This window comes from Aptenodytes patagonicus, chromosome 3 (genome assembly GCF_965638725.1).
Source record: "Aptenodytes patagonicus chromosome 3, bAptPat1.pri.cur, whole genome shotgun sequence".
Classification (NCBI taxonomy): Eukaryota; Metazoa; Chordata; class Aves; order Sphenisciformes; family Spheniscidae; genus Aptenodytes; species Aptenodytes patagonicus.
In genome coordinates this window covers 34,707,365-34,720,392 of record NC_134951.1, presented here as the reverse complement: position 1 = coordinate 34,720,392, position 13,028 = coordinate 34,707,365, and the positions used below count along the sequence as shown (strand labels likewise).

General features: G+C 37.4%; 1 protein-coding gene across 2 annotated transcripts in view; it reads left to right on the top strand.

Moving 5' to 3' along the window:
• LMBRD1 (LMBR1 domain containing 1) overlaps nt 1-13,028 on the top strand; it is a 91,317-nt gene that overhangs the window by 49,122 nt on the left and 29,167 nt on the right. For both annotated transcript variants that reach the window (XM_076332998.1, XM_076332997.1), the window contains 4 exons: nt 2,297-2,449; nt 10,767-10,831; nt 11,592-11,694; nt 12,862-12,966. In XM_076332998.1, coding sequence (XP_076189113.1) covers nt 2,297-2,449; nt 10,767-10,831; nt 11,592-11,694; nt 12,862-12,966 — 426 coding nt within the window. The remainder of the gene's footprint in view (nt 1-2,296; nt 2,450-10,766; nt 10,832-11,591; nt 11,695-12,861; nt 12,967-13,028) is intronic.

Genomic DNA, 13,028 nt, shown 5'->3' with positions numbered 1-13,028 from the left:
AAACTTCCATATATCCAAGCAGGACTGGAGAAGAGATTCTTTGTAGAAGTTAAGAATATTAACCTCACTTAGTCTGCTACCAGATGTGGCATCCAATTTGTTGATACTTACGCAGTGTAGTTATCAACACCAGATACTTGCCACATGGAGCTGTCATGAGTTAAATTCATCAAACTATTAATCATCTTTATGAATAAATAACAGCCCTGGATATTCTTGCTTCCCAGTTAATGTACCTTGCTGTTATAAATCATTTCTTTATGAAAAGTATACATATGGAAGTCTCTGTTCTGAATCCTAAACATCCCTAGGATATGAACACCATTTGTAAACCCACGATGGCTTTGCAGCTCACTGAAATGCTGTGCCTACTGTAAGTGGGACACTTTTAACAAACTAAGAGCACAAGCCGAAGAATGGTAAGATTTCTCCTTTACATACAAGATGCTAGGGATAATCTCCCACCCTTTTCCCAACCCATTTCAGATGATGGTTTGACCAGTGTTTTCATAGCCTTGAGTGGGGGGAAAGGGCATTAAGATACATCACTTCCATCCTGGCAGTCCATCTGTGCTGTTGTATGCTCTGTGATAGTAGACCTCAGCAATGTTGAAACAGTTCCAACAGTCTTTCCTTGATACTTGGCTACCTCTACACAGTGGGGGCACCTTCAGTGTTCTGAAATCTTGTTGCATAATGAAACCTAAAAAGTAGTCTTCCCCCAGTTTAAGTTGTAAAGTTTTGGTTTTGTACAGAGTACTACTACAACAAAGGCATCTGTATTACTGAAATCAATATGAGAAACCCCTTAAAAATGGAGCATTACTTATTACCGAAGACTGTTGGATTACGAGAGTTTGCAAACACTGGTCTTGTTGTTCGATCTAGCTAACAACAAATAGGATCAAAAAGTAGAAAGTCTTTAAGTTATGTCTACATTTTAATGTGACCATTAGTATAAACTAATTCTCCTTGGTTTATGGATTATGGTCAGGATTCTGCCTCAGTCTGTAATAAAGTCTTAGTACTTCAGTTATATTTGCATGAAGTCGTGAAGAAAGTGAGTGTTAGTGAGAGTAATGTACAGTGAAAACTAGAAGTATGAAAGTGTGCTACTTAATCTAATGAAAAGATTCAGTATGTAGCATGGTCTTCAACTATTAGTCCACCTGGTAGCTTTATTTCATTACTCTTAAATAATTGAAGCTTGGACTTGCAGCTTGGGAGCTTGGACTGTCTTCAAAAAGTCTTTTTCAAGTCACTGAGGTGCTATACAGGGTATGGAGAATATGTGTTCCTGTCAAATTGGACATCACAATGTACTTTTAAGTGTTACGTGTGCCTAGAATGCGGTCTTAGTCTTGTAACCTTTTTAAGAAATTTATCTAAAATAGGTTCACTTTAACTTCACTGGGTGTGAAGTGTTTCACCATTTGCAAGAACACTCTTATAAAATAAGAGGAGAAAAATTGAATAGGGAATTTCAAAATTTGAAAAAGATTCTTACAGTTTTAGTACATCTCCTACTACATATTTTTTTATCTAAGGATCAGTTTGTTATACAATAGCATCAATGTTAGAAACAATTTTGGTTCAGCTGCCTAATGCCTGTTTGGTTGCTTTTGCTTATTAGTGTATAACTGAGATTTAAGGATGTCCTACTCAATTTACAACAGAGTGCAATGATGCCTGCTCAGTATTTAGAGGCTCAGAATTAAAGTACATTCTTAATTGTTTGTTTGATTATGTTTGTCTAGTACACTCAACTAATTCTTGGGGTAATGGTGCCTCTTGTTTGCATTTCTGTAAGGTTAATTTTTGGAACAGCAAGTCATCTTGCTCTTGCAAGTACAAAAACATAGCTGAGTTTTTGTAGTGGAATGCTGGAAAGAAAACAGATGCTAAGCTTAATACATTGGCTTAGTCATGGAATTTGATTGGAAGGGGCCTCTGAAAGTTATCAGGTGCAACCCTCTATGCAAAACAAGGACCCCTTTCAGGTTAGATCAGGTTATTCAGATCACATCTGTGCATTTTAAGCATTTCTAGATGTGGAGACTGCCCACCCTCTTAAAATTTTTGAACATCCTCATTGTGAAGAGTTTTCTACCATCTAATAGGCATTCCCTTGTTGCAGCTTGTGACTTCTGCACTTCATCCTCTTGCTATGCATAGAAACAGTGTGAATTATAAACTACAAAGTCTTTAGAGTTGTTGTAACTCATTAAACTAGATGTCAAGTCTATTTTCTTGATTCAATGTCCCTTGATCTCTTGCACTGTTTTTGGGTAACCAGTGCAGAGATGGTCGGCCTCTGTCATCAAGGGATAGACGGACTGTACAACAACTAGAAGAGAGGCTAAGGACACTTCGAAGAAGAGAGAGGCATCTGGAGTCTATTGAGAAAAGCTGGTGGACAAAGTTCTGTGAAGCTATCCGACCTCTAAAGGTAAAACTTTCCTCACTTTTTGAGACTTAAATTAGAATAACTTCCAGCTTTCTTCCCAATAAATCATAGGTCAAGTTTATTGATTACCATCCTGAATATCAACTGCTTATTTCTTTAATTACTATTATACTACACAATGACAGTCCTATAGCAAGCTCTGTTTGAGCTCTTGGAAAACTTTTTACTTTGCCTAAAACTTGATTAAGATTGAAAAGGAGCAATTCCTCATTGATCTACTATGGTGCCACTGCTATAGAAAATCTGAATATCTTATCTTTTCTCAGGCATGTGAAAATGGGAAGAAGAGAAGGAAGAATTCTATAGCTGTCAGGTAGCTTAGGTTAATCTAAATTACATGTAGCCAGCAAAAGTGAGAGATACTTGGAGAATATATGCATTTGGAATGAGCATCTTGGCAAGTAATTACCTGATCAATAGTAAGCTAGCTGCATGGAACTTATGTCTTGATACTTAACCAGTACAAAGGAGACTGTTACTGGGGCAAAGCTTTGGTCTTCGTCTCTTTTTGATCTTAGGACTTTGATTTTAGTAGATACCTGTTTTTAAAAACCAGTACTTTTGTGGAACAGTATTGCCATATAAAGTATTTTTTGCCAACTAGATGTAGGAAGAAATTTTAGCATTACTTTAAACTGTGGGCTGCACTTTGAAAAGCTGAGGGGGGAGCTATAAGCAATTTCCTCTAACATTATTGCTACTGTTAATGCTGATTACTAGTGGAAATGGGCTGAAATTGCAGTTGAACCAAAGCTTTCAGTGTGAAATTCTTAGTGGACTTACCTTCCTATGATACATTAGAAATCTAGACTTAGCCCTTTCATTTAAAGGACAAATATCTCTAACTATTCACTTTAACAGTTTGGATGTTTCCTTTGATTCAAAATAGCTTGTGTAGTTTCTTTAATTTTTCACATTCACCTGAAATTTGAGAAATGCATTGGCCATATCTGTTGTCTGTAGGGCTTTAACAATTCATTGTGTTCTCACAGGATAGTGTACAATATCATTAGTTCCTTACAGATTATCACTTACGGTCAGGATGGTATTCCAGTGTCTCTTTGTTATTGTGGTTTGAATGCTTTTTATTCTAACTGTGATAGTCACTGTAAATTATTGACTTAAGAATCGCAGTCTAAAGGGGAGTTGCAGGTGGATAGTTTTTCTTGACAGATTTTCACTTAGAATAGGGTTGTGCTATGAAGCATGCTATGAAACTTGTTTACTTTGACTTTTCCTTGAGCTGTCCTGTGAAGGTGATAATGTCCATCACTTAACATTTTAAATCTTGCAGGACTGTTTTACTGTTACTTTAATAGCATTTGAGTTGTCTTTGCACATATATAACTTGTCAATCGCTCAATTAGTGGTTTTCATGAAAAGACAGAAATCTTTTAATATCCATATATAATACTTCTGATCAATGTAGAAGTGCAGAAAATACCTTGGAGCTTTGCTTATTGCTTTACACCACATCTTTAATGCAACTTTGTATATTATTGTTCAAGAATGTGGCCATTTCTCAGACTTCAAGAGAAATTCCATTTGTTGTGAGGCAAGTACTAGATATGGAGAACGCTGTTTCTGCTTTGTGTTTGGGATGGTCAGGTTTATGAGTTGCAGACTCTTATTGGGACTGACAGAACAGAACAACGTGTTCAGGAATAGCACTTAGTCTTGGAGGTCTTTTACAGTGTTAACTTAGTGTCAACATTATATAATCATATTGTCTTTGCATAATGTCCTCCTATATTCTTGCTTTAGCAGTAACAAAATAATTAGTATCTATTAGCATGTGATTTGTTAAACAGAGCCAAAACTTTTTTCTCTGAAGAGTAAGCTTTTTTGACATGAGTAAAGTAAATTTTGAGAACAATTGTCTTCCTGAAAGCTAAATCAAACTCAAAGATGAAGCTGTTAATTTTTCAATTTAGTCAAAAGCAACACATCTGGAGGATCCCAAAGAAATGAGTAATGGTCAGCATGGGGTTGTCAAGTAACGTCAAACTAGTCTAATTTCCTTCTACAAAATGTAACCTTTCCTGTAGATATCAAATCTACTGCTGCTCCTTTCTTTATTATGGTTTCTTATACTTTCATCTGATACTCTCAACAGCAAGAGGAATGTGGTAAGCTCTAGGGATGGGTATAAAAACTGTTCAGGGAAAAAACTCCAGAGCACACAGTTATGTTTGCTCGATATAAATGAGACTAAGTTGTGAAACATGGAAGTCTACTCAACAATGGTAAGTTGGGAGTATTGCATCAGTTTTTGATGGGGTACTTCAAAACAGTTGTGAAACAACTGAAGAGATGCCTAAGGTGAGTAAAATAAGAAAATGAAGCACTCCATTTTGGAGATCAAGACCTGTGTGAACGGAGCATGCTCATGTGGCTTAGCTTAAGCAGGAACTTAAAGGCATTGACATCAGTCCCAAGTATATGGAGGCTACTACAAAGAGAACAGCGTTCTTTTGATAAACAGAGTGGTACACTTGAACTCTAGAAAGGGAGAGAGAAACTGTTCTATCTAATCTTAAGGATAATGAAGACTTTGTATAGATGTGTCAGTCTCTCTCCACTTGTTGCTGAAGGCCTTCAGAGAAACATAGGTACAGTTAATGCTGTCTTGAGGATGGAGGGTTAGGGTATTCCTTTCTTTAATGGGCTTTTGATTCCTCCCCCCCTTTCTCTGGAGAGAGCTGAAAGATGGGAAACTGTAGGCAATTGCTTAGATATCAGCCATGCTGGCAGAGTGTTAGTGCAGACTGTAGGTGCTGTTAGGAGTCAGTTTAGTTGCCTCAAGAGGTGGTGTGGCTAAACTGACAGGCTTTTTTTCCTGCTTTCATAGCTGCATCTTCTACATTAGGGAGGTTAACAGCATGGAAAGCAAGAGGTGTGAATATTTCATGTCTTAAGTTTACATAGTGATAACTTAATACTAAGTGTTTTGCTTCATCTAACAATCATTTTTAACCCATGTTTGCCAGGTTACCTGAAAGTAGGTCATGTCATGCAATAGTGTGGTGGGTTCACTTGGCTGGCTGCCAAATGCCCACCCAGCTGCTCTCACTCCCCATCAACAGGAGGGGGGAGGAAATAAGATGGACGAATGTGTGGGTGGAGATAGATAGGGCAGTCACTTACCAGTTACCCTCATGGGCAAAACAGAGTTGAAGAAAATTGCCAATTAAAATTGATTTGAATGGTAAAAAACAAAGACCATTTAAAACACCTTCCTGCAATCCCCCTCGACACTCTTTCCCAGGCTCAACTTCACTCCTTTAGTCCTGACTCTGGGGATGGGGAACAGGGAGTTGCCATCAGTCCATAACATCTCTTTGCTGTTTCCTCCTCACACTTTGTCCCTGTTCCAGCATGGGTCTACTCCATGGGCTGTAGTTCTTGTCAGAAGAACCTGCTTCAGCATGTGGGATCTCTATAGGCTGTGGCTTCCTTCAGAAAATACCCACTTGTTCTGGTGTGGGGTCCTCCATGGGCTGAGTGTGGTTATCTGCTCCAGCATGGTCCTCTTAACGGGCTAGGGGGAGATGTCTGCTCCATTACCTGGAGCAGCACCTCCTCTTTCTGAGCTTGGTGTTTACAGGGCTGTTTCTCACTTTTTCCTTTCTCTCCTCTCTGCTATCTAGTATTTTCCCCTTTCTTAGATATGTTTTCCCAGAGGGGCAACCGGCTTGGCTGCTGGGCTCAGCTTTGGCCAGCAGTGGGTCAGTTGGAGCCAACTGGAAAATGGCTGTGTCCAGCACAGGGCAAGCCTCTGGCCTCTCCTCAGAGGACACCTCTGCAGCCCCCTTGCTACCAAAAACTTGCCATGTAAACCCAATACAAAGAGTGTTTCCCATGAGGAATCCAGCTTTGCTTCTTGGTCAGTATAACTATTCAATAATGTGCCACCAGTTTTCTTTACTCTGTTAATGGACACCAGCCCTGAGAGGACAACTGCTCCTTTAAATTTTTGTGTTGCGTTGGTGTTGATTCAAAGTCATGGAATAGCTGTCCTGAGCAGATTCAGTTTCTTCTTTTTGTTGGTACATGAGTACCACTGTAGGAAACAATTGGGCAGGTGAGTATTCTTTTAGCTTTTTGGAGGGGCAAATATTAACGATTTTTGGAAGTTAATTCTGAGGCTTTTTAAAGAAGTACCATGTAAGTTTGTGGATCGTGTGGTCATTCCTGCTCAGAATAAATTAAGTCCTAAATCCCATGATTATCTTTGTAACATTTTGGAAGTATCCGTAGATGAAACAACTTAGCTTGACTGACATCTGGGAGCAGGGATAGAAGGCAAAGAGCTCTCTGAATAACTCAAGGATGATGCAGGGGTCAGGGGAATGTTCAGGAAGTTGAAGGGAGGTACCAGGGAAAACAGTGTAAGCAGAACATGAATAATGTCAGAAAAGACTTACCAGCTTGTGACTTATGTGCAGTAACAGTGGAAAAATACACTAATAAATTGAATATTTCCAAATTATTTGGCTGATTTATTAAACTGAAATGCAATTTAGCTTTCCACTATGACCTAGAAGTAGCATGCTTCCATTTTTACTATTGAGAAATGCCTATATTGACATTTTTGTCTCGGTTTTTGCTTAGCCATGTCTTTTAATCCCATATGTTCAAGTGTAAAACAAAGCTTTAAGTAAACCAGTTCTTACTGTTCTGCTTTAGCTGCTTCCTTAACTTGCTCATGTAGAGGCTTTCTATTATGCTGAAGGAACTTACTTCAGGCAGCAGTGTAAGTTGTATTAGTTCAACTCATTGTTTTTGTAATATCTGCAGTCTTGCATAAAAACAGGGTTCACTGTTTTTTGGCAGTTAATTCTATGCATACTATCTTGTACAACAGATTGTAGATGAGAAGACCCAAGCAGACACTTAGAGGTGATCAAAGTGATGTAAGTGCAAGGCAGCAGCTCTGAAAGCTGTTCTGTAGCAAATGATTGAGTACAGGTGGGTATGGGGTCTGTGTTTTGTAGCTGAGGGATATGAGGAAGTGGCCTAGCAATGGAGCAGTTCAAACTGATTGTAGTGGTGGAGGTAACATAGCTTGAGGTATAGTTGCATTGAAGTCCTGCTTTCAAAAGGACTAGGGAGCAGGAAATAAGATTGTCTTGCATTGAAAGTTAGGCTTCTCTTAATATAGATCAAGGGTTGCTTGCTTTTTTCTTTGTAATGACCTTACTAAATTCCTCTGTGTGTTGTTTGGCTGAAACCCAGGCTTTTTGTTTTTGCCTGTTCTAGTACTAAAAGCCTTTCAGCATCAGATGATAAATAGTCTGGCTATGAGAACAAGAGGTTTTGATTAAGCACTGTCCTTTGCTCTGAAGTTAAACATGTACTCATGTTCTCAGGGGCTTGGATTCCTCCTCATTTATGCTGTGACACAAAGCAAAATTATTTTGTAAATTCTCATGGCTAAGTGTATCTTGAATCTTTGAAGATATTCTAGTTGGTTTAAAGCTAGTAAACAGCAGTACAGTAGTGTTGCAGTAAGATTATGGATGATAGATTTGTCCTTTGCTGTAGGTGACAAGTAAAAGGCAACAGTGAGCGCATAGCTCCTGCTGCAGTGGTTTTTCTAGCCTATCTTAGGCTTTATGTGGGGGGAAAGGAAAGGAAGTACTTATTTCCCTTACCTAGATACCCAACTGGAGGCATGCTTTTAATTTAAGTCAGGTTGATACCACTTAATAAGGCTCAGCTGGACTGTGTAAATTGCAAGCTCAACTACTAGTCTGAGTGTTGGTGTTATCTTAATCGTTGGCCAAGTGCTGGTTAATAGACTAGAAATGAGGTGTCGATTGGTCTGCAATCAGTTGAGGTATGAGGGGAATCTAGGTAAGAACATAGGCCTTTCACAGAATGGATCCTTAAGTCAACTGATGCTCTGAAATTGTGTAAACATAGGTTGATGTTAATTGCAAATCATTTATGGTTCAGTAGTCTTAATAGCACTGTAGAAATACAGGATGAACTAAGGTAGAATAAAGGTCTTTATTAGCCTTTTCAATCCTGTATTTAATGGGACTGGAGTTGAGGTTAAAATGGGAAAAGGAGTGCTTTTTCAACCACTTATCTACTTCTAAGAGTGTTATGCATCACTTCAGAAGACAGATATATTCCAGAGGAGATATGGATACCTGTCTACTGGCCATAGTTGGCAGAAGGTAATGAAGTAATGCAAGCTTCAGACTCTTGGTCTTAATTGTTTTTAAACATCTGTTTCCTGTACAGCTAATACCTAGTGGGAGTCTGCTGTGGAGAGGCAAAATCTTAGTACACTTAAATATGTGGAAATGTGCAAGTTAATACTTACCTTGATATTAGTCTCTAAATCTATACCTAATAAGGCCTACATAATTTGAGTTGTTTTATAAGCAATGTTCTAATATCTGAAAGCATTGTTTTGGGAAGTTCAGCATGCTTGTCTGAGCTGACGACAGCTTGGAAAATGAGGTCCCTGGCTCAAGTGCTACATTTGGTAGGCATAATAAAAACACTTTCCTGTGTTTTAATTAAGATCTTAAAGAACAACCTTATTTCTCTGAACCTATTTGATTCAGACCATTCATAGAAGAACTGAAAGAAATGAAGCCACCTTTGAAAGAAGGTATGGCTTCTTCCTCTAAAGATAAAAATGAGAAGGAAATGGGGAAAACAATGTACAGGTATCAGAATATTACCTTCAGTTCTCTAAACTTACTGCTAAATTGCCTGAATTCTTCCTGTTTAAAATAAAAAAACTTTTCATACTTTGACTATGTTCAGGGACTAAATCGTCTAGTTTCTTAAGCTGTTTGCTTATTTTAATCTAGCCCTTAAAACCTGAAAAATCTGAATGCACAAACCCAGCTTAACTGCTGATATGGTTGGTCTACAAAATCTTCATTTACTCTTGGTAAACTTAGTGTAATGTTTCATATGCCACCTTGGCTTACCCAAGAAATTTGTTCTTATTTTGTATGTCAGGCAGTTCCCTATTAATGTGCAAAAGCTTACAAAAAAGCCTGCTATCGCTAATTTTAAAAACAATAGCAGTATCTGATTTCATTATATATATATATTTATATATACACTATAATTAATTATAGTGGTCCTTAGAATTTTTTACCTGTATTTATCTATGCTTATGACTTGCTGGCTAAATAACCACAGCTGTTACACTTTTTTTTGGTTTCAAATTCTTGATTAGGGTATGCACTCCAAAGGAAGATTGTGGGGCGAATGACTCACCTAGTGCAGCTAAAGGAGTATGGAAGCTCTTCTAGAGCTTTCTCCAGAAAAGGGGCCTTTATCTGTCAGTTATGATGTTGTAGTAATCTCATTTTAATCACTTGTGGATAGATAGTGTTTTAGAATAATAGTATTTAAGTAGCACTTACTTGAGTTTCAAGACAATCTAGGTATTTTTTCTACTACCTTAGTATTTATAAGCATCTTTTTTCTCTAGTCCATTCTCACATCTTTACATCACTTCAAAGTTAAATTTCTAGGTGACTTAAACCTTTGAATCAAAATACTTTGTAAAGTTGATGATTTCTATAACTTGAACCTTGAAAATTGCTTTGAAATACTCAATACTGATGAGTAACTAAGAGGACTTGCAGGCAGAAGCAAGAAAAAAGTAAACCTGGTATTTGGGCTTGGTTACCTGAGTTTTACATCACTCCCAAGTGATTTGGTCATTGAGTGTTTCTGAATAGTGCTACAGAAGGGAGCTCTCATTTGGGAAAGGTGAGATGTTCCTTGTAAGCTGTGCACAGGTTGCCTCCTGTTGGAAGGTGAGCACACAGGCACGGTGGCCAAGGGAAACAAACTCTAATTTCCATTAATTAAAACCAAATGCATGTATATAGTTAAGGTTTTTCCATATAATACAGCGAGTACAGGTTGTGCGTTCTGCTAAATGCTGTGTTCATTTAATATAACATCTCATCTGTGTCTTTAATGACACTGACTTAGAGGTAGACTTCTGTATTGCACTATAGTGTGTGATATACTTTCACACTTGATTCTGAGCTTAGTGTATCTGCTGGGTGAAGAGGTCATTCTCATCTTAGATGATCAACTTTTTAAATGCTTGACATAAACTCTGTTCAACAGAGTAAATGTTTTGTTAGCATTTCTCTCAAGTATTTACCAAAAAGTTACTGTTTCAAGTGTGTTTGAGCTCTGAGGTGGTCCAAGATCAGTAGTCCTTTATTGAAACTTAGACAAGTCTTCACTTGTAACAACTGCAAGCACTTTCAGTTAAATTGTAATAAATCTTTACTTCTAGATTGTGTGGGGAGTGTTCTTCATCATCGTGGCACTGCTCTTCACTGTCTCTCTGTTCTTGTCAAAGTAAGTACATTTCAGCATTTTTCTTAACCACTTAAACTACATAGTTGGTGCTCTAACATCAAAATCACGGGTGGCTTGCTTCAAGAGTCAGCCCACTTTTCTATGCTATATTTATGTGTATATATACTATTATAATAGTATATATTGAAACTGAGCAAAATGTGCTAAAACAGATTCAAAAGAGGACATGGTTCAGCTTGATTGACTGTATGCTGCTGAAAACAGTTCTGATTCAGCAGTTAAGCATATATGTTACAGAAGCTTAATTCAGACTACAGAAGTATTCTGATTGCTTGAATGAATCTTAATGTATGTAGGTACTTCTTGGGCTGCGTAACAGGTGCTTAAATTCTTGCAGTAAATGACATGTATAATCCATTATGATGTATGTTACATTGTAATTGTTTCATGGCATTGAAAGCAATATAGGCAGCTGCAAATCTGGTGGATTTCAATGAAGATTGACACTAACCAGAGGTCTCAAATGTTGGCATTTTTAATTTTTCAGACTGGGCAAATAAGCTCTATGACCCAAACTAGGGAAAAGCTAAAATGCCAAAGAGATGCAGGAATCAATATACCTTTTCATAGGACAAGTGCAATGAGTGTGGTAAAACAAAGTGTGTGTCTATATAAATATGAAAAAGCTGTCAGTCTCTAGGCTTAGATCAGCTTTTTTTGAGCTGCCCTTTTAAATAAAAAGGAAGGCAAAGCTCTGGGAGAACCATAGTACTTACCCAATTTTTCTGAATTACTGCAGTTTGGACAAAGCTCTGCATTCAGCTGGCTTCGACTCGGGATTTATAATTTTAGGAACTAATCTGACCAATCCACTGAATATGCTGTTACCTGTTCTTCAAACAGTAAGTAAAAAATTGGTGGTGTACTTATGTAAGGATGCTTCTGTTTTCTGGTAAGCTGTCAAAAGGCAAGTTACACTTCTCCTGAAGTAATTCATTAAAACAAAATTGTCTAGATGTGTGTTCTGTAAAAGCAAGGGCAACTTCCTTGTCAACAATCTTTTAGTTATTAGATACTGATATGAAAATCTTGGGTAGATGGAAGCCAGTTGCTGGAGGAAGGGGGTGCTTGAAACTAACTTTCGTTTGATAAGAACATAGTGGCAATGAAGAATGACATCTTGTAGTTATCATGTACAGAATAAAAGCAACTTTCTGCCATGCCCTACCTACATTCTAGTTGTTTGTGTATGTGATAGTTTATCCCCCTTAAGTGAAGTAAATGCACTTTTTTCACTTTTTAATATATTGCACCTTGAAAGATACATTACACTGTGCAGTTATGTGTGTTATAGTAATGCATTAGTCTTTGAAACAAACCTTACATAAGACAAACATCTGTTAACTTCAGTAGGGTTGGAAGGCAACAAGGCCACATAGAAATTTGGCAATTAGTCATGGGTAAGCTAAGAAAAAGAAAAGCCTTAATGTAAGGTAGTGCTTTACTCTCCCCTAGTTGAGTTCTTCCCATATTCTTGGTATAATGGGTTGGCATAATGCATTGCTTCCCCATGGTTTCTAAAACTATTGAACACCTAAGCTTGTAGTTTACTGAGAAAAGTAGTGTTCAGCAGCAGTATTATCTCAAGCTGTTATTAGTGCAAATATAAAAATCAAGTTCTGTATGCAAATATGTTCAAAAATATTCACAAATAGAATGCCTATACAGTCCTAAAATGATTGTTGCCACTGTGGACTTTCTTTTTAATGTACTCTCAGAATGGAATTAAGTATTTCTTGACCTAAAAATATGTAACACTTAAATTAAGGCAAGTTTTAAATTAAGAGAAATGCTCAGTTGCTTTCCCAAACTAATTGTATAAGCTTTATTAGCAGTAAGCTGTATTAGCTGTATTTGGAGCCAGCTATGTAAAACTTTAAAATGGAAGGACTCTTACTACCTTAGATGGTATAAGTAGAAACTACTTATTTAGCTTTAAGTGGGGGAAGAGCTTGTTTTCTAGTTTGAGCGTTCTCTTGTCATCTTAACTGCTTGTGTTCTTGTTTTAGGTTTTTCCACTTGACTATATTCTTATTACAACTATTGTTATGTACTTTATCTTCACTTCAATGGCAGGGATTCGAAATATGGGTATATGGTTCTTCTGGATAAGGGTAAATATGACTTAAGAGTTCATAATACTCAGTAAGATATTTAACAAATATGTGATATTGAA